This window comes from Tachypleus tridentatus, chromosome 12, assembly GCF_004210375.1.
Source record: "Tachypleus tridentatus isolate NWPU-2018 chromosome 12, ASM421037v1, whole genome shotgun sequence".
In the NCBI taxonomy this organism is placed as follows: domain Eukaryota; kingdom Metazoa; phylum Arthropoda; class Merostomata; order Xiphosura; family Limulidae; genus Tachypleus; species Tachypleus tridentatus.
In genome coordinates, this window is record NC_134836.1 from 24,104,170 (window position 1) to 24,127,440 (window position 23,271).

General features: G+C 34.8%; 1 protein-coding gene and 1 long non-coding RNA gene across 2 annotated transcripts in view; one reads left to right on the forward strand and one right to left on the reverse strand.

The window, feature by feature from the left end:
• Positions 1 to 1,788: 1,788 nt before the first annotated feature.
• Positions 1,789 to 3,841, forward strand: LOC143234253 (uncharacterized). Its single transcript, XR_013018563.1, has 3 exons — positions 1,789 to 1,996; positions 2,675 to 2,750; positions 3,092 to 3,841. It is a non-coding gene; the product is annotated as an uncharacterized LOC143234253 (long non-coding RNA).
• A 5,129-nt stretch (positions 3,842 to 8,970) lies between these two features.
• The window catches only part of LOC143235223 (uncharacterized), a 34,579-nt gene continuing 20,278 nt past the window's right edge, over positions 8,971 to 23,271 (reverse strand). The window contains exons 2-3 of the mRNA XM_076473168.1: positions 13,417 to 14,537; positions 8,971 to 13,029 (exon numbers count right to left, since the gene is read on the reverse strand). Coding sequence (XP_076329283.1) covers positions 11,806 to 13,029; positions 13,417 to 14,537 — 2,345 coding nt within the window. The 3' untranslated portion in view covers positions 8,971 to 11,805. The remainder of the gene's footprint in view (positions 13,030 to 13,416; positions 14,538 to 23,271) is intronic.

Sequence of the window (23,271 nt, forward strand, 5' to 3'; positions counted from 1 at the left end):
TGAATGAAGAACAAACGCATGTGGTGATCGGTAGAGGTGGACACACCAAGAAAAGTAATGAATGAAGAACAAACACATATGGTGACCGGTAGAGGTGGACACACCAAGAAAAGCAATGAATGAAGAACAAAGCATGTGGTGATCGGTAGAGGTGGACACACCAAGAAAAGCAATGAATGAAGAACAAACGCATGTGGAGACCGGTAGAGGTGGACACACCAAGAAAAGCAATGAATGAAGAACAAACGCATGTGGTGACCGATAGAGGTGAACACACCAAGAAAAGCAATGAATGAAGAACAAACGCATGTGGTGACCGGTAGAGGTGGACACACCAAGAAAAGTAATGAATGAAGAACGAACGCATGTGGTGACCGGTAGAGGTGGACACACCAAGAAAAGCAATGAATGAAGAACGAAAGCATGTGGTGATCGGTAGAGGTGGACACACCAAGAACAGCAATGAATGAAGAACAAACGCATGTGGTGACCGGTAGAGGTGGACACACCAAGAAAAGCAATGAATGAAGAACAAACGCATGTGGTGACCGGTAGAGGTGAACACACCAAGAAAAGCAATGAATGAAGAACAAACGCATGTAATGACCGGTAGAGGTGGACACACCAAGAAAAGTAATGAATGAAGAACGAACGCATGTGGTGATCGGTAGAGGTGGACACACCAAGAAAAGCAATGAATGAAGAACAAACGCATGTGGTGACCGGTAGAGGTGGGCACACAAAGAAAAGCAATGAATGAAGAACAAACGCATGTGGTGACCGGTAGAGATGGACACACCAAGAAAAGCATCTAATTCCTTGAAAAACTTTAGTAGTTGTCAAGAGACAAACCATAAATGAGCAAATAACCGAAAAGTAGTCCAGTAACGTCGATATGATCAATAAATGAAGAATAAAAGTATGCAAGTGGTATATGTGCAGTATTAAGAATGAATATGTACCTCATGACAATATAAAGAGATATCCCAACAGAATCCACATGAAAGCAGTGCCATCAGTGCTGGAAAGAGTTACAAGCTGTAAGAATCAAACTCATTGTGACACTTAGATGAACAGCCTAGCACAAACATATGTGTTGATATTGCTTAAGTGGCTTGTTCAGGCACTTTTATGTTCTTCTGGGTTTTACCAAGTCCGCCTTTCTGCTGGTTCATGTTTTAACAAATTCCATTTTTTGTTGTTAAATTCTGTTGCTTGTTCTAGGTATATTCATCTTGTTAAGCATTTTGTAACACCTATGCACTCTCAATAATCTATCTCTTATTATCAGATCTGGTTCACCTGATAAACCTGATGTCCATGACCTAAATATTAATGCTTTCTGTAACTGTGTCTAGCGTGAGAAACATGCTTAATTTAAAAACTTTCAACATCTTCCTCTATTTTACCATAAAGCAATTAAATGGCATTTATTATGTTTTTATAATCATATTCACTTGTGGACTCTTGAAGAAAGTCTAAAGATATGCCTTCAATAACACTTAATGAACCTGGCCTTGTTTATTTCTTCATTCTGATTTATTAGGAACTATCTAAATTTTTACTTTATTATCAATAATTGCTATCTAATTAACTTTTGTCTAAGTTATCTTCAACTATAGTCTTTATTTTCACAATGTGGTGTTGATCATTCTTTGAACCCGGGGAAGGTGTGCCAATCTGTATTGGGTAATTATCATGAGACAATTACCAAGTTACCGATAGTATACATGTATAAATACCAGGAAATTACAATAAATGGCCGTAGTATGCAGATGACCGCTTTCAGGAAACTTAAGTGCAAATAATGTTTGGTTTGAAAACAGCGCAAAGTTACACAATGGGCTTTCTGTGCTCTGTCCACCAAGGATATCGGAAACCGAGATTTTAGCGGTGTGAGTCCGCAGACTTACTGCTGTGCTACGGGGAGGGGCGTAACAATAAGATAAACAGACTTGTAAACCATTTCCCTTCACTACCTTCAAGGATAACTTTGGTACATTACAGTTTTCTTCTTATTAGTATTTATATTATCATGTCTGATGAATCATCAGAATTCATGACGTCCTTCCATCCTGTTGCTCTCAGTAGAAATTCTCCATCTACGTTTGTGTCACACCTATATTTATTGCTCTCGTTTTAAACTATGTTTGTATTCCATCACTGAAATGGTATAGTTTAGTTTCATTTAAAACTTTTAGGTAGAACGTTATTCAACTTGGTTCAACTGACTGCATGGTTTATTTATTTTATATATTTCTGTGAATATTTTTGTATATTTTTTGGCATTATGCTAAAACAAAGTATAATTTTCTTAAAATATATATTTCTAACCTGTACAAATGATGTGTTTCTTCACTATTTCTTGCACTAGACTTACATTTAGCCTGCCAGTGTTATTTACTTTGAACTGTTAATAAATGTTTCCAAATTATACAGTAGAATAATTTAATCAGCCTGTTTTTCTAACCTGTATAAGTAAGCTTACATCAGCAGTTTTCACCTTTCTGTAATATTTAAATGAGACGTATTTACTTTAATAATTTGTTTAATTAGATGTAGTTCCCTTTTTTATTTAATAGTGCTTATTTTAGTTATTGTAACTAATCAGCTGAGAATCATCATCAACTTGTATAGTAAGGGTATGATATTTATTACTTTAATTTTATTTTAGAGCTCAGAGACAACGACATTGCTGATGACGTAAGATGTGCTTTGAAAATTTATGAAGTCCATAATTTTACAGCATGGTAAGTAAACGCATAACTCCATTTGTAACAAGTAGAATCACTGTTATTAATTTATCAGAGTGAAATTGGTGCAACTCCACAACTCATATTATTAACCAATTATTTAATCTAGGACATTTTATTTGATCGAGAAAATAACTTATTTAAACATAAAAGATAATTGAATCAAAAAGATCATTGAAGGTATCGAACAACGATTTTGAGCATTAAAAGTTGCTACTGAGTCACTGAGGTGATTTCAGTTACAAGAACCATTTTACTCACTGAAATAATATCTTGCAGTATTAATCTGCTGTTTTTTATTATTTTATAAATAATTTAATGTGTGTATGATATTTCAGGGTTGCCTTCACACAGAAGTGCACAAACAGTCCAGAAGAATTCTCCAAACCGTGCTAGCAGCAGAAGATCCTATGGGATTCTTCAAGATTCCATTCATCATCCTAAATCATATCCCCATACAATACAGTTCAGGACAGTTTCAAGTTGCTTGTGGGTTCCAGTTTGCAACCTACTGAAAAACTTATAAATCAAGACCACAATATTTCAACACGATCAGTGGTTGTATTGACCACCACGCTATAACGACCTCACAGCTGAAAGAGCAAACGTGTTTGGTGTGATGGGAATTCGAATCAGCGCCTCTAGTCATGCGCCCTAACCAATCTAGCCATGCCAGGCCGTATTTTAGACCAGGCGCTTATCTTGATTATGTCCAAGCTTTTGGCAAAATGCCAGAAATGTTTTATCTGTAAGATGTTTAGTTAATTAAGTTCCCGCTTGAACTGTTGTTTGTCCCCTTATCTGTTAGAAATATTATAACCTACAATTAAAATGAGCACTGTTTTTTTTAAATATGAAATAAATAAATCGTTATCAGTAACTAGAAGTTAATAAAAGGTGTTTCAGCGCTCACTTAACTTTTCAGTGTTTTAGTTGAATGAACAACTATGATAAAAAGTAACCGAACTTGGAAGTCAAGGATAAGTAAAATTATTTCAGATATTACAAAAAATAGGGTAATGTAGCGTGTGATAATAATAAAACGTCATTAAGCAACGTTCCCCTTAGTGGACCAGTGGTATGTCTACGGACTTACAATTCTAGAAACCGGGTATCGATACTCTTGGTAAACGGAGCACAGATAGCCCACTGTGTAACTTTGTGCTCAATTACAAACAAGCAAAGTAACATATACAAAGCATTTTGCCGTAGCCCAAAAGTAATTTAAACAAATATTTATGTATAGAGGTGTTTCTCAGAGTTTGTTATTTCGCAACTGATTCATGGGAGAACTACTTCTTCGATAAAAATAATATAAACCTTTGGAAAACTGAAGCAGAGGTGTAGGAGACGAACTTTTGGAAGCGAGATGCTTATCAGTTCGAACGAACACCACTTGCTGTGGTCAGGGTCCAGTTCTCGCCTGGATTAAACTTTATGCATTCTGCTACTTTTCCTGATACTAATTTTCCTAATTTCGAGACAGTTTTACAGGAACAGGTTGAAAAGTGCGGGTGTATCCCATTTACCTAGAATACCTGAAATAAATTAATTCCTTCCTTTGTTTGGCTTCAGAATATAAATAATGAATGCATAATCAGGTTTCTCATTTTAATAATACGCAGATTAAGTAAATAAACAAACGATTAAACAATGGTCCCTCAATTAAAATTCAGAAATGACAACTAGTCCTAATAGTTCTTGTATAAAACGCAACTTTACGCCAACATTCTAAACAAAAAGAAAAAAATAAAATTTGGCAAAAAAAAAAAGAAATCTCTCAAAACCGTGAGAGATTTATTATTTCAAATTTTGTTATAAACAAATAACTTCACAAATCTAACATTACTTTTCTCACTAGTAAAAGTCGTATTTCATAAGTACGAACATTACGAGAATATGGAAAGAAGTATCTATTATAGATATATTTTTTAAAGTTTAACATTTCATTGGATGCAAGCACAGAAAGTGAGTTCAGATGTTTATTTCATAAATCCAACCACGACGTCGAAACCTGTTAAGAAACTACGCGTGAAATACAAAAAAAAAATTATATCTCAGAAATATCAAGATGGCATACCAATAGCATGCAAGTTAATAAACACCTCGTGCATCACCATACTGGTAACATTTCGTAATAAAAAAACCAAATAGAACCACAGTCAGAACAACAAGTTAATTAACATCTGGTACATCATCATACAGGTAACACTTAGTAATAACAAAAACAAGTAGAACCACAGTCAGAACAACAAGTTAATTAACATCTGGTACATCATCATACAGGTAACACTTAGTAATAACAAAAACAAGTAGAACCACAGTCAGAACAACAAGTTAATTAACATCTGGTACATCATCATACAGGTAACACTTAGTAATAACAAAAACAAGTAGAACCACAGTCAGAACAACAAGTTAACCAACATCTGGTACATCACCATACAGGTAACACTTAGTAATAACAAAAACAAGTAGAACCACAGTCAGAACAACAAGTTAATCAACACCTGGTACATCACCATACAGGTAACACTTAGTAATAACAAAAACAAGTAGAACCACAGTCAGAACAACAAGTTAATCAACATCTGGTACATCACCATACAGGTAACACTTAGTAATAACAAAAACAAGTAGAACCACAGTCAGAACAACAAGTTAACCAACATTTGGTACATCACCATACAGGTAACACTTAGTAATAACAAAAACAAGTAGAACCACAGTCAGAACAACAAGTTAATCAACACCTGGTACATCACCATACAGGTAACACTTAGTAATAACATAAAACAAGTAGAACCACAGTCAGAACAACAAGTTAACCAACATCTGGTACATCACCATACAGGTAACACTTAGTAATAACAAAAACAAGTAGAACCACAGTCAGAACAACAAGTTAACCAACATCTGGTACATCACCATACAGGTAACACTTAGTAATAACAAAAACAAGTAGAACCACAGTCAGAACAACAAGTTAATCAACATCTGGTACATCATCATACCGGTAACAATTAGTAATAAAAAAACAAGTAGAACCACAGTCAGAACAACAAGTTAATCAACATCTGGTACATCACCATACCGGTAACAATTAGTAATAACAAAATCAAGTACAAAACAACAGTAAAAACAGCAAGTCAATCAAAATTTGGTAGGTCGCCATACCGGTAACACTTAGAAATAAAACAAACAACTGCAACCACCAGAGTAATAACAACAAGTTAATCCACACTTGGTGTTTCACCATACTGACAACAGTTAATTATAACAAATACAAGTAGAAGCACAGTAAGAACAACAAGTTAATCAACACCTGGTGATCACCATATAACACCATACTGGTGTTTCACCATACTGACAACAGTTAATTATAACAAATACAAGTAGAAGCACAGTAAGAACAACAAGTTAATCAACCTTTGGTGTTTCACCATACTGGAACCATGGTAAGAACAACAAGTTAATCAACACTTGGTGTTTCACCATACTGACAACAGTTAATTATAACAAATACAAGTAGAACCACAGTAAGAACAAAAAAGTTGATAAACATCTGGTGCATCACCATATCGGTAACACTACGGAATAACAAAAACAAGTAGAACCACATTAAAAACAACAAGAAATTAATCAGCAGTTGGTAGATCACCATGCCAGATACTAATTATAATAAAAAGAAAAGTACAATAATAGTAAGAACAAAAAGAAGTTAACCAACATGTGGTGGGTCACCACGCCAGTACTAATTATAATAAAAACAAAACAAGAACCACAGTTAGAACAACAACAAGTTAATCAACAGCTGGTGGGGTCCAATGACAAAACTAGTGATGTTAAAACACAACTAGAACCACAATAATAAAAACAATAAATTGATCTACAACTGGTAAGTCACCATGTCAATACTAGTGTTCATATGTAACACAAATAGAACCACTGTAAGAAAAATAAAAAGTTAATCAATAGCTGATGGGCACGGTACCGGTACTAGTGATAACAAACCCCCGTGTAAAACACAGTAAGATCAGAAAAAAGTCATTCAAGACCTGGTTGTTCACCATGCCAGTACATGTTAGATCATTCCTGCTATTTTGTTCACTGCCTTAAACGTTGAAGTATTTACTGACTATGAACTACATATGATATTCCATTGCTTTTTAGTAAGTTTCGGTTTTGTTGAATATTTAAAAAAAAACAAGAAACCTTTGTAATGTAATATTACTATAATCTCGCTGAAGCAAAAATAGGGAAAACATAAAAGTATACAAATTACAATTTATTACAGAAGAAATAATCTGAAATGATACTCGTTGTAGGCAGAACGCACTGTGCTTAACAACAAACATTTAACAGTTTTAGATATGTTATTTATTTTGTGCCGGTTTAATGTGTTATGCTTACAGGCATACAACATTAAAACAGCGCAAGTCACTTATATGTCGAAATAAGTAGAAAAACGAATATTTAAGTATAATATAACTTGTTACGGTGTATGAAAACAATTACGGTGGGCAACATTTCCTGTTTCCTGCCCTTGTCTCGCAATAACGAACAAGAATCTATACCACGCACTCTCGAAGTAAAAGCTACTTTATTGTGCCCCACTTCTCACGATGTGTATTACACTAGAGATAAGTCAATGATCAACCTATAAATGAAAGTAGTTCCCTTAAAAAATAGAGTAAAATAATTAATGTATGTAGTTCTTTTTATCCTCCGTAATGTGATCAACACCTGTTACTGCAGTGACAGTGATGTACTTTTGGCACAAACTAATTTTCGAAGTTTGTATGTTTAATGTCTGTTCTATCCTTTTGAAGTTATTCAGTATGTGTTGAAAAAAAACAAACAACAATACACGTAAATCACTAATTGTGTTTAAAAGCCTTCTTTAATAAACCATTTTTGAAAAACTGCTTGTGGTAACACTTGAACTGAAAAATATATAAATCAAATTTCTATAGATATGAGCTCACAGTTTACGTAGACTTCAGAAATGAAAACTAATTTTCAAATTCTGTTTTCAATAGAGCATTTCTAACAAACAACACGGGACACAATGTTATTAACAAACTTTAATATATACAATGGTTTTTCAAGTTTTCTACAGCCATAATAATAACAATATGGTAACATGTATCTCTGATATATTATACTAGTACTTAATACTAATGTGCTACTTTCCTTGCGACACAAAATACCCCATTAATTCCATTGTCCAGTAATAATTCTATCAAATCTTTCATCCAGAGTATTCAATCTAAGTCAGTGTGACGCCACCAAACGACCATTTTACTTAACTATAGTTGTAGCTACTTTGTTTCGTCCATTTGTTATTAAATTACAGGATGTCCTAGAAGTCTGGACCCATAGGGAGAAATATAGTTTATTCTTTATTCATTTATAATTGAAACTGCATGTCATTAACAGGCATACACTTTTCAACTATTGGTATATTGTGCTATCAAGGTATGCTCTTTCAGGAATAATGTACAACTGGCATTAGAAATGCCTTTATTGTACATTAAGAATATAATGCATATTTTCTTTATGGGTTCAGGTTTCTGGGGCTCTCTATACATTAACTTAACTATAAGTACGACTGTTGTTGAGAATAAGAAATAAATATTTATTAAAAAGGATATAAGGATTTTCATTAAATAGAATTATTAATTAATTGTTTATAAATACCGAAAGACTTTAACATGATTATCAGGTCAATATAGTTACAGGACATTGTGGTTATGTATACTTTAATAGAAAGATTTGTGTAGTTCTTTTCAGTTTAGTATTTCCCACTAAGAGAAATAACATTTCACGTATTTTTATATAAAAGCATGATATTATTTCGTTGTAATCATGCATTTCAGTATAGTTTCTAATAGTACCAACAACTTCGTCTTGGACTGTCAATCACTTGTAATATAATCCTTACCTATAAGACATTTTTGTTTCGGATCATAATCACTTGTAATGTAATCCCTAACAATGCTGACATCTTTGTGGCACAGCCGTATGTCTGGGGACTTACAACGCTAAAAATCGGGTTTCGATACCAATGGTGGGCAGAGCACAGATAGCCCATTGTGAAGCTTTATGCTGAATTCAAAACAACGACAACATTGTCTTGAATTGTTAATTATTCACTATAGTATAGTTCCTAAAATTACCGACAGTTTCTGTGTAGATCGATGTCGCTATTACGTAGTACCTAACATTTCTAATAGTTGTTATTTGGATTAATTTTATTTAATATACTTCCTAATATTACCGACACTTCCTATTTATATGTATTTGCTCTAATATACTTCCTAATATTACCGACACTTCCTGTTTATATGTATTTGCTCTAATATACTTCCTAATATTACCGACACTTCCTGTTTATATGTATTTGCTCTAATATACTTCCTAATATTACCAACACTTCATGTTTATATGTATTTGCTCTAATATACTTCCTAATATTACCGACACTTCCTGTTTATATGTATTTGCTCTAATATACTTCCTAATATTACCGACACTTCCTGTTTATATGTATTTGCTCTAATATACTTCCTAATATTACCGACACATCCTGTTTGTATCTATTTACTGTAATATAATGCCTGACAATTACAACAGTGAATGTAATCGTTATCGAAGGACAAAAAACATACTTTTGTATAAGTTCATATCTAATGTTTATCTTCGCACGTTTTTGGTTAATGCGAAGTAAAACATTAAAGCATGATTGATAACTCTGTGCAACATATACACTTGTTTGTAACAACAACAGAAAAGGCAGATAGAAAATGTATCAGGGGTCGACTTGTTAGTGCAGAAGAACTCCCGCGTTCACATGTGATTTAATTAAGCTTAGCACACGTTAGGTTAAACAGTGATGCACTTATTCGTTTTTTGTCTTTTATAGAATACAGTTCATGCAAAGTAACTAGGGCAACGAAAGTATAGCTTGAGGCTCTCTTGTGGACTCAGAGACAGTTTGTCAGGGTATTCTCTCCATACCTCCCACAGCAACGCTGAAAACGCACGTTGCTACATCCGGTTTGTAACAGATACCCAACTTGTAATGGTATTTATGAGGAATACATTGTTTAAACGCTTCTTAGGTTGAGAAACAGAGTCCATTTGGTAATACAGGTAAGAAATGGTAAAGTGTTCCATCTGTATCGTCTTGAGTGCTATGTTCCTACACATCGTGCGTTTTCTTCTAATCGAGTCAGTTTCTTTGATACAGTACGACCAAAACTTTATTACAAAGTGCAACAGCGTATAATTTTCACAGTAACATGTTCAAACATTCTTACAAAAACATTCGCTGTTTAAACAGAAAATTCTATATACTCTGGCTTCTTTCGCGAATTTTGTTCCATATACTTCAATAGATTATCGTGTACGGTAACATATCGAGAGGGAGTGTTTGTATATACAAAACAACCTCAGAATTGTTTTCATATATATATATACATATATATATATGTACATGTATGTGTGTGTGTGCGCGCGTGCATGTGTGTGTGTGTTTAAATAGTCCATCCCCTCTTCCTTCATTCCTACCCATAAAAACCAGTCCGCATGTTTAAGGTTCTCTGCACCAGTTTCGTGATGTATATCATGTCTTATTTTCTGCTTGTTTCATTACAGTGCCCTCTGTATACTGTTATTTTACTCCTGTGTTTTTAAATCCAAAACCCGTGCTTCGTATAACACCTGTGTTTTATAAATCCAACACCTGTACTTCGTTTAACACCTGTTAAATACATCATCTGTGCTTCGTTTAACTTTGCGTTATTTTGTATAATACCTGTGTTTTATAAATATAACACCCGTGCTTCGTTTAGTACTAGTTTATGTTTTAATCGAATACCTGTGCTTCGTTTCACTCTTGAGATGTGTTGTTAAATATATCTTTAACAAATACTTAAATTCCTAATGCATTTAGGCTGATAGTTGTTCAAGTGGAAAGTGAATTTTGCTTCTAAACTAATTGGCCATAATCTTCTAATTGCTCAGTTGTGTTTCCACATTGTTTCTATCTCGACGTTAGTCATAAGATATACTCCTGCAGGGTGATAATTTATATCAACGCTAAGCGTATTACTGCAGAGTATTAGTTGACACTTATACTAAGCTAACTATTACAAGGCGTTAGTCAACTCTCTTCCCTCGGGTGATAGAATTAGTTGCTCTCCTTTTTGTCCTATTCATTTGATCTCAACTTTATTGTTGAACATAAATAATGCACACGTAACCTAACCCTATTTTCCTAGATGAAATGACTTAATTAAATGTGTGCCAGTTGAAACCAACAGATCGTGTGGTCAAGCTACGTAGTGAACATTTCACTTGAATAATGTTTCTTTACACAGTTTTAGTCTGTACGGTCAATAATTTAAAAGCGGTGTCGACTCTTTTCTGGCCAATTCTCCTCTTAGAAGAAGTTTTACGTTGGTTTTGTTGTTCATAAATGACTGTTGTTGCCCTGAGATATATTTACAAGTCCTGATAAATTTGGACAAACCTGGAGGAAGTTAGAATGTATAATTCCGATTAAACCAGTGTTTTAAAAAACAAATAAACAACGACAGTTTAAACTTTCCCAGATTGTTGAAACAACAGCAAAATTTAAATTTCATATAAATATTTCATTCACAAAGAACTTTCGTTAAATAAGAATCAAATTCAGTAGACAAAGTTTCATTTATCAGTATAAAAAAATAAATGTTAAATCTCATAACAGTGTTAAATAACTAGTTTTGTTACAGATATCTTTCAGTTTGATTTTCGAAACCAGTCCGTGCAAACAACAAGGCTCTCTCTCTAGGCCTACTGGTTAATTTTCTCACAGTGTGTCTTCTGGTAACTGGAACAGTAGTGATCAAGTAAACATTTTTTTTTTTTTGTACATTCTGTAGCACATAAACAGTATCATTTTCTACATTCCACCGATTTCCAGAGAACAAAATACACCTCCGTCTCTTCGTTACTGTCTCGAGATCTAGAAGATTCTGAGAGAAAGAAATATCTCTTGCGCTTAACCGAAGAAAGGAAAGCTCCTCGGTAAAGACGTGGGGGCTACAGACACTTTTCTCGTGCTGTAAGATGTTACTGTGGTCGGGTAAAAACTGGTGCTTGTTACGGTACGATACTTGGTGCTGAATGCATTATAAATCAGTGTATACACGCGAGTTTTAGTACTGGTTGCCGTGGTAACGGTGGTGTAAGACGATGTAACGGTACTATACTGTGGAGGAGGAGACGGGATAAATTGGGTTCCAAACAGCTGTTGTAACTGTTGTTGTTGCTGAAGCACGTGAGTGTTGACCATTGGCTGGACTGTCGTAGTGACAGAGGTTAAAGTTCGCTCGGTGGTAAATAAAGACTCCGAAAGTGTTCTGAAGCGCGTGGCTCGTCCGTCGTATATACTGACCACCTTCGTACTGTACACAGTCTCGGTCGTCACGTAGGAAGACATTTTGGTGACGGTCGACAGGTGCGTTACTTGTTGGTTGAGTTGTTGTAATCCAAAGTACAAGGCTGCCAATGGATTTAGAGTTGCACCGACTGAGAAAGGAGGTTTCACCAACGGATTTTCTGTATTATTTTGGACAACATGTGAGGACACTTGAGGAACAGGAGTTTGAACAAGACGTTGTTGAGGGGAGGGCAGAACAGGAAGCACTTTGAGGAGAAGAGTGGATTCCAGACTCGAACCAATGTCTTCAGGAAGCTGAATGTCCGAATTGTTTGATAGCAGAAAATCATCTGGAGGCATCGTCCTATAAGCAGTAATAATCTTCCGGATGACGAAGCTGTCAGTTATTGTGTGTATATTTGTTGACAACCCATCGACTACGGGGATTAGTGAAGTCCGCCAAGTATGATGTGTGGTAGAGAATGTTCGTGATATCACGTGCTGGCCAAGGATCTCATTCGTCTCGAGCTCGTTGTCCTCGCTAGTTTCTTCGGTATTCTCAAGAAAGTCGTTCGATGTAACCTCTAATTGTTCAAGAGTACGAGAAACAGTTGTTGTTATGGTCAATGTCCGCACGGATTTTCGACGCCCTACATGTAAGGTGACTTCGCTGGTAACAGTACTTTGTTCGTACACCACCCTAGCGGGATCAAGAGAAAATATCGAGTCCTTACTGTCTGTATTTTCGTTTTTTTCTTTTTCGTCTTCGAGAGGGAGTGATTCCTCTTTCTCCTGTTCCTTATGATTCACTGTCAGTCTCACTTTGAAGCGATTCAAACGGACCTAAAAATAAGATGATACACACATTACATTCTTTCGTTTCTAAAAACTGACATTAAGTGGTTAAACTTTATCAGTGATCGACTTACCATCTAATTGAAAACAAGTGGTATACGATTTGATAATAAACTTTTAACCGTCGTTAAATCCTATACACTTGATATTATTATTTAAGTTTATCCGACGTAAAGATGGATTAGAAAAAATTGAAATGGATCTTACGTCTTATTTTCAAAAGTGTAGTACAACGATGCGACCACAAACTTCCAAACAACTAATACCAATTGCACTGAATGTTGAAGTAACACTGATGAAACTAAGTTGAATCTTGCTTACAGTTTCATTGGCTTATGAAGAAACTGCAAGTGGATGAAGAACTAAAATACATACCGTATTTGTATTTCTTCTCCTAGGAGTGTAATGAAACCTTGCCGAAGGCCTCCAGTGTCTCTTGATGAAAACTGTGTTTTCTTCTTCAGATGGTCTAGAGCTAGATGGATTTGGTTGGATGGCTAATGTTACCATTGTGTTCGAGTGGACACTGTCCAAAGATTGAGTGGACTGCTGAGGTGAAATGTCTGGAGGTTTAAATGATGACTGGAGGACCGTGTTACTGGAGATTCTGTTGAATTGTTTTGGTTTTAAGCTCGCAGGTGGAAAGTGTGTACGCGAGTAAGTTTCTTTAGAAGTATGATGACCCCTAGATGTCGTCACCCGACTTGGAAAATGAAATCTGTGTCGTTGACGAGAAGTTGATAGAAACGTAGGCCTCCTGGTGGTTTGATGTGGAATAGCGGTTGTTGATGAGGATGGACTCTTGTCTTCCATATGTGTTCTCTGTTTGGTTTTACTAGACGCATCGAACATTAGACGCGAAGTGCTGTGAAGGATTTGGGCATATTTACCCTCAATGTAAGTCCCAATGACGCTTGTTTCGTGGACTGTTGTAACTCCATTTCCTACAAGCGTCCCTCCTAGAATGGTCACCAAACCAGTAGGGTACAGGCGTGAGGCAGGGGTCGCCCTGACAGTGGTGGACGTTGTTACCTTAGACAGTGACTGAGTTTTGGAGGTGAAACGGGATTGTGAAGATTGACTTCGTGTATGAAATACGTTAGCCGATGTAGGAATAATATTGTTAATAGCTTCTTGGTGGTTGGGCACCTTCGCTTGATGGCGTATATTAGCTCGCGGTTTAAATAAACGTGGACTATGAGTGTAAGCTAAATTTTGAATGTTTGTATTTTCGTCATTATTTCGAATAACGGGAGCTAACGATGTTTGTAGTGTTGGAGGGCGCTGTGGTTTGGGGCGTTCTGTCTTCTCACTCTTTGCTGGTGTGAATACGATCACCGTATTGTCGATAGTTGTTCGGAAGTTAAGAAACCCACGAACTGTTACTGTTGGTAAAGATTTCCTCACTTCAATAATTTCAGCTGCAGCAACAGACAACTCGTCCACATCCCCTCTGTAGACAGGGGCTGCTGCATCCTCGCTGGTGGCGTGGGAACCTGGAGAAAACCAAAAATATTTGTCATATTCGCTACTTGGTTAAAAACAGTTAAGTTTTACTCTAGCACACCTTTATCATTAAAAATTACTAGTTACTGGCTCATCCTAAAGTATTTGAAAACATACTGTGTCTCTTTTGGAATACAAAAAGTATTCGTGTATCATTGTTGTAAACATGTTTATATTCTAGCTGGAGTACCCGTCCGTCCCTTGGACAGAAAGTTATGTACATTCGTGATTAAGTTGTTCGTTTGTTTGGAATTAAGCACATAGCTACATAATAAACTATTTGTGCTCTGCTCATCACGGGTATTGAAACCCGGTTTTTAGCGGTCTGAGTCTACAGACACGCCGCTGTGCCACCGGGGTTTGGAAGGCCTCGTTATCTTAAAACACGAACAGTGTTTCTCTTACATCTGTTTGTAAAAACGCCCATAAAATCTGCAAAAACGAAAATACGTACATGCTCTCACATGGCCCCAATGAACCTCCATACCGATTTTGGTGAAGGTCCATCCACACCCTGGAAAGTAGTTACATGGACATACAACAGACTACTATTACACTTACATAGGACAGGAATTAAAACACACGTCGAACGTACTATTTTAGACGTTATTTGATTCTTACATAAATATACGTAATACACATGATAATCGTATGTAACGTTCCATTAGTGTTTAACATTACAGCTGTATGTATTACTTAGGCATTATATAAAAGTCTCATTGTATTTACTTTTAGCATTATACAGACGCACAGAAGATAAAAAGACGAAGACACTGAAAAGAAGAAATAATTACATGTATTAAGTAATTCATATAAAATCATTGAAGGATAACCATAACACTTGTAAAATTCTTATGACACTCATAATTCTATAACACGTTGAACGCTATCTATAACTGTACAGCGTTTCTGTTTTCTAACATGTTCAACAGTTACTCTCTACAGTTGAATGTTGTCTATAGGTATGTAATGTGTTGGATGTTGTAGTATTGTACAATTCTGTTTGTAACTGTATATAGTTGTGTATTTTCTGCTTTATCATGTTTATTTCTACCTTCAATTGTGTACCATATTTAATTCTACCTGTAATTGCGCATCGTGTTTAATTTCGCCTGTAACTATATATTATCTTTTAATAACTAGCAATTCCATTTTATAAACACGAGAGATAAACTACGCACGTGGTGGTGATCCAGTTAAGGCATCACAGTCTACAAAATTATTTGACATTCAGGTCATTTTGCACTACAAGTGAGCCCCTTAGATTCTGTTAACATTTGCTAAACAGGAAAGCCGACCATTTCACGCTCGCATCACAATCCCCTCAGGTATTAGGTGAGGTGAATGAACGGAGAGACAGCGGCCCCACCCAGTGTTTAATATAGCGCCCTAGGACGTTACATTTGGTACTATGCTCTTCGCTCGGATATAGTGTCAAATTTCACTGTTTAATACCTGCTACCGGCACTCAATGAACTGTCATTTTAGTGTTGATGTTCAGTTCATGTTAGTTGACGTCACATAACTGTTTAATACGCAACACCAGCACCCTAAGAACTGTCATTTTAGTATTTGTGTTTAGTTCAAATTCGTTGACGTCAACTGTTAAATACACAACACCAGCACCCTAAGAACTGTCATTTTAGTGTTGATGTTCAGTTCATGTTAGTTGATGTCACATAATTGTTTAATACACAACACCAGCACCCTAAGAACTGTCAATTTAGTGTTTGTATTTAGTTCAAATTCGTTGACGTCAGAAAACACTAAATGCCTGGAAATATTATAATAACATAGATGGCGTTGGCTTATATCTTTCTCAAACGTATAATGCTAGAGTTGATTAATTAACCACCAGTCTTAATATAAATGGAAAGAGTGAAGTAGACAACGATAATTGTACTGTACTCGCATAGGTGAATGAGTTAAAAGATTTTGATTTTCTTTTTTTAGCTAAAAACAACAATCACGTTATATAGGTGTAGGTATAACAAATACTGTTTGTTTTATAATAAATATAAATATCCATACAAATATATTTTAAGCAGTCCAAACTAAACGTACAGTATTTCTACCTGCCTATACAGTTACTTCATGGTACGTTTAGAAAAACAAGGGAAGGAACAGAAAGTAAAACTAAAGCAGTAGTTTCACTAAGACAAAACTCAAAAAGTTAGTTTATTGTAAGATAGAAAAGTCGAAAGTTAACTTCGAGGCTCTAAACTGCATGGCTTTTATTTCACACTATATAGTTATTATTTATGTCCTTTGTTTAAGAATAACATTTAATACTCACACCAAATACTTATAAGTTACATAATATACCATAGGTCTTGGGTTAACACGACTAATAATGATGACGCTAACGAAATATATAACAAGAAACAACAAAACTGTAACCTATTTTAAAGCCTTGTCCTTAATCTGTGTTCACTTATGTGCTCTCTTGAATAATGATATTTAAATAATAATAAAAATCAGTTTCAGTGATTAAATATCGGTCGGTTCATTCATGAATAAATTTGAATGGAATAAAATATACTCAAATGTAAATAACTTACAGAGGGCGTAGTTAAAAGTTTTGTCTTATCTTTGCAAAAACTAACCAATCAGGTGAAGACGAGATTTATAGTTGTCCAGGCAAACAAGTTTACTGGTTAAAAAACATTTTTGGTGAACAGTTTACTAGTGAAGAACACTTATCCAGTGAACAGTCTACTGGTTAATAACACCTTTCTGGTAAACAGTTTACTGGTAAGAAACACATGTCTGGTGAAACATTTACTGGTTAGTAACAACTGTTTGGTGAATAATTTTCTAGTTAAGAACATCTGTCGGGTGAAAAGTTTGTTTGTTTTGTTTTTGAATTTCGCACAAAGCTACTCGAGGGCTATCTGTGCTAGCCGTCCCTAATTTGGTAGTGTAAGACTAGAGGGAAGGCAGCTAGTCATCACCACCCACCACCAACTCTAGGGCTACTCTTTTACCAACGAATAGTGGGATTGACCGTCACTTTATAACGCCCCCACGGCTGAAAAGTCTGTAACTGTTTCTATAACTTAGACGGAAGTATGTTCTTTCTATTGGTGATAATTATCATACTGTTTAAGTGTTTAAGTAAATAAAAAACTCGTTTTTGGTCTTATATAAAATCTTGTCTGTTCATATATGAAATCAAGAGTTAACCGGGCTAGGCGTGGCGTAGTGATCACTTTCTCGGACTGCGGATCAAAAGGTCCAAATCTTGAGCATACTTAACTTGCTAAATACGTTCTATGTTTTAATTGTGTTTGCTGCTTCAGTTATTGAGTTAAGTACAGCCACGTATATGATAGATGAGGTTTAATTATAGCTATTCTGATTACCTGTTCATTAACATTCTGGTTTCTGATCTATCATTTTGCCCAATATGTATCATACGTTCAGACTTAAATTCCGTTACCATAAACCAACATAAGTAAGTGATGAACTAAAATTTAATCCAAGAAACGTTTCACGGAAAATTTTATTCCTTTGGGAACAAAGATTGATAGGCCTGAACATCGCCATATTAGGCTTCACGTAGGCTACCTGATAATATTTCCATATTTCTCGAGATTATGGAAATACCAAAGTAATGTTATAAATTTAAAACACTTTCGAAATTAGGAGAAACACTAGGCACTTAGAAATTACAGGTAACACTAGGCACTCGTAAGATTACATGTAACACTAGATACTCGTAAAATTACAGGTAACACTAGGCACGTAGAAATTATAGGTACACTAGGCACTCGTAAGATTACATGCAACATTAGACACTTACTAATTTCAGGTAACACTAGGCACTCGAAAGATTACAGGTAACACTAGGCACTCGTAAGATTACATGTAACACTAGGCACTCGTAAGATTGCAGGTAACACTAAGCACTTACAAATTACAGGTAACACTAGATATTCGTAAGAGTATAGGTAACAATAGACACATGTAAGATATTAAACCTGTAAACTGAAACATATTACTGAATACTTCTAAAACTACACACTTCAGAAAACAGGCGCTTGCATTTAGCAATTTATTCAAAGCAGAACGCACAAGATAAAGGGGGATGTATCTTTCTCGATGTTCTAAAAGATCTAGACAGGTACAAAAATATTTTCCATAGGTCTACGTAATAAAAATTAATAATTAATTCAGATATTCAACCATTCGTTTGAAACAAACCGTTTATCTTCATAGATGATGAAAGTAATTCGTGATGACAAAGAACTCATTTGAAGTAACAATGTATCTCAAGACGGCTGGTATGGGTATTAAAACGTTTATTAAAATAAAGTACAGAACAAATATTAGAGTATCCTTTTTCAGACAACAAAAATATCTTTACATGTATATTCACAACCTTAACTATGGGTTTTGAATACTACAACTATTTTCAGAGTCATTCATTTCAGATAGGTTAATTAGCATGCCATGTGTTAACCTATATTCCTGAAGAAATTCATACATTTCCCACGGTTTTCTTGGTCTTTCTTTTCAACTAAGTAGGGAAGATAAAATCTCTTTATCTGAATAATAAAAAATAAATAAACAAAAATAATTAACTTTCGTATGTGTAAAAGAACGAAATAATTAAACAACAAATTTATATAATAACTTTCCCATCTAGCAGATATTAAAATGTTTTTCTAAAGCATAGAATAATTTTAAACAATAAAAACAGAACTTTGTGTACAAAGTACATGTATGTTGCATTCCAGTTACAATTCGAGACATGCTGAAATGCGAGAGTTATAGTTATAAATCTTCAGTGATGTCGAGAAAACCCACTTGTAGAGAAATATATATGCAAAAACGGCTCGTTTGTGTTGAGAAAATATTTTACATAGAAGAGCGAACAACATTTCGACCTTCTTCGGTCATCGTCAGGTTCACAAAGAAAGAGGTAACTGACCGGAAGCTGACCACATGTTTGAAAGGGGTTGTGTAACTGAGTGTCGGAATGTAGAGGGCGGTGTTAGATGTTTGAATATATAATTTTATTTATTAATATAGTTATAAAGGCGTTCCTTTATATTGGTTTAATTTTGGTTTAAGTTGTTGTATAAATAAGGCTTCTTTAATTTTGCGTTTGTTTATGTTTGTTTCTTTATTTAGTATTTGAGTGTTTTCTATGGTTATGTTGTGTTTATTTGACTTGCAGTGTTCGAAAACGTGTGAAGGTGACTTTTTATGTTCTTTGAATCTGATTTCCATTTTTCTGCTTGTTTCTCCATATAGAAGTCGTGACAGTTATCACATTGTATTTTGTAAATAATGTTGGTGTGGTGTTTGTCAGTGTAGTTTTTACATAGTATAGACCTCAGTTTTGTGCCCGGTTTTTGAATAAATTTGGTATTAACTGGAATGTCATAGTTTGTTACTAATTTTTGCCAAATGTTGGTTATTTGTTTGCTGATGTCAGGAATATATGGTATACAGCAGTATATGGTTTCGTGATTTTTTGATTCGTGAGATATATTTACTTTTGTTGGTTGATTTTGCTTTCTGTCTAGGTGTGTGCGTATAATGTTTTCTACGGTTTGTGGAGGAAACTTATTGATGTTGATGAAGTATTGTTTTATTTTGTCTAATTCATCGTTAATTTTATCTGGTGAGCATAGTTTTATGGCTGTGTTTATTTGGTTTCTTAGTATGTTGAGTTTTTGTTTTGTTTCATGTGCTGAGTCCCAAGGAATATATAGTCCAGTATGGGTGATTTTTCGGTGGATTTTCTGTTTTGAATTGTGTGTCGGTTCTTGTAACTTTGAGGTTAAGAAATGATATTTGATTGCTTTTTTCCTGTTCACATGTGAAGTTAATGTTGGGATGTATAGAGTTAATGTGATTGAAAAAATTAAGTATGTGTTCTGTAGATTTGAATCCCGCAACCGTGTCATCTACATATCTGTACCAGTATAGTGGTGGATGTAATGCTGTGTTAATTGCTTGTGTTTCAACTTGTGTCATAAAAATATTGGCTAGAACTGGTGATACTGGACTGCCCATGCTTAGGCCATTTGTTTGTATATAGTTTTGGTTGTTGAGGATGAAGTTTGTCTTTATCGTGGTGAATTCTATGAGGGTTGCTAACTGGTTACTGGGAATGTCTATAGTTGGGTTAGGGTCTCGGATATAGAGTTCTCAGGCTATCTTGCAGGCTTCAATGGTTGGAACTTCTGTGAAGAGGGATATAACATCGAAACTGGCCATTAAGGCTTTATGATTAAGTTGATTTAGATTAGACTTGAAATTAAAAGAGTCTTTGATGAATGAGCTGGCTGATGTTACATATTTGGAGAATGCCCATGCTATGTATTTACCAAGATTGTAATTAAACGATTCATATGTGGACATTATTGGTCGTAATGGACAATCTGGTTTATGAGGTTTGGGGATGCCGTATATTTGTGGTGTGCGTGAGTCGGTTTTACGTAGGTAGGAATAAAGTGTTTGTGAAATTGTGTTGGCTTTTTCTCTTGTAGTAGTAATTTGTTCAGTTGCGTCTCGTCTGTCTTTGTTGGATTTGTGTGTATTGGTTTAAATTTGTTCGTGTCTGATAGGATGTTCTTCATTTTTTGGGTGTATTCATTCGTGTTCATTATGACTATAGCGTTACCTTTATCTGCTTTTAGAATTTTTATGTTTTTGTCTTGTTTTAGGTTTTTAATGGAATTAATGTCTCTTTTTGTAAGGTTGTTTTTTAGTTTTCTGTTTTGTGAAATTATGTTGATGGTTTTGTGAGAAAATTATTTGAAAAATCGTTTAAGATATTGTTTTTAGGTGTTTCTGGAAAATATAAATTTGTAATTTTACCTGGGAAGTTTGGCTGTTGGGTGTCAATAAAATAATCTAATTTGTCTTCTTTCTGTTGGTTGTTTTTGGTTGTTTCTTTGTTTTTGTTTTCTGTAGAAAGTATCACAAGTCTCCTGGCTAGATCTTCTAAACATGTTTTGATTTCTATGGTTGGAATGTACCTAGGTGCTATTGCGAAGTTGAGTCCTTTGTTAAGTAGATGTATCTCGTTTGTGTTTAATTGTCGGTCGGATCTGTTAATTATGAGGTTAGTCAACGGTTTGTCATGTTGATGTCTTTTCTGTTGTTTGCATCTTAATTTTTCTAGTTCTTTGTTGTGGCAAATAAACACAGCCATAAAACTATGCTCACCAGATAAAATTAACGATGAATTAGACAAAATAAAACAATACTTCATCAACATCAATAAGTTTCCTCCACAAACCGTAGAAAACATTATACGCACACACCTAGACAGAAAGCAAAATCAACCAACTAAAGTAAATATATCTCACGAATCAAAAAATCACGAAACCATATACTGCTGTATACCATATATTCCCGACTTCAGCAGAAAAATAACCAACACTTGGAAAAAAAAATAGTAACATAATATGACATTCCAGTTAATACCAAATTTATTCAAAAACCAGGCACAAAACTAAGGTCTATACTATGTAAAAACTACACTGACAAACACCACACCAACATTATTTACAAAATACAATGTGATAACTGTCACGACTTCTATATGGAGAAACAAGCAGAAAAATGGAAATCAGATTCAAAGAACATAAAAAGTCACCTTCACACGTTTTCGAACACTGCAAGTCAAATAAACACAACATAACCATAGAAAACACTCAAATACTAAATAAAGAAACAAAAATAAACAAACGCAAAATTAAAGAAGCCTTATTTATACAACAACTTAAACCAAAATTAAACCAATATAAAGGAACGCCTTTATAACTATATTAATAAATAAAATTATATATTCAAACATCTAACACCGCCCTCTACATTCCGACACTCAGTTACACAACCCCTTTCAAACATGTGGTCAGCTTCCGGTCAGTTACCTCTTTCTTTGTGAACCTGACGATGACCGAAGAAGGTCGAAATGTTGTTCGCTCTTCTATGTAAAATATTTTCTCAACCCAAACGAGCCGTTTTTGCATATACAGTTATAAATCTTGTTGGTTTTGGCGTAACCTTTCGAGCAGAACATGTTACACACCTTCAGCACGTCACAAAAGTAACAGCCAAATCGTTTCGGGGCTTAAAGATTTGTACAAAGCCCTTATGGTGGAAACATATGAAAGTTTCATTCAGGATAAGAATCCCAATTCCAGTTCCAGAAAACTTGTAATTTCTGAGTGTAAGAATAACTAACTACGTATATTAAACCCTGAGGAAGCCTCAAAGGCGAGATGTTGGTTTAAATAAATGAATATATATATATCTAGATTGTAAAGGTTTTTCTTAACTTTTATAAAAACGTATAAATTCCTCCAGTATGTTCTACAAATTTTGAAAGACAAGAAAAAAATCCTCTGCTTATTACCGCTACCGAAACCCAATTTTAAGCGATATAATATCACAACTTATTGGTGAGCCATCGGGTGATATTAATTTTAAAATACTAAGGGTAATTAAACATAAAGAAATATGGATGGACTAGATTAGCATGTACAAAAATTCATATTTTTAGTACAACTGGATCACCGGTTTTATTTAAGTGAGAAACAGGTATAAAACGCAACAGAATCACCTATGTATAATCCACAGTGATATTCATACAAAATTACTTCGGTATACTGATCACCTGATCCTCATACAGAATTACTTGGGTATAATAATCACCTGATCCTCATACAGAATCATCTGGGTATAATACACATCTGA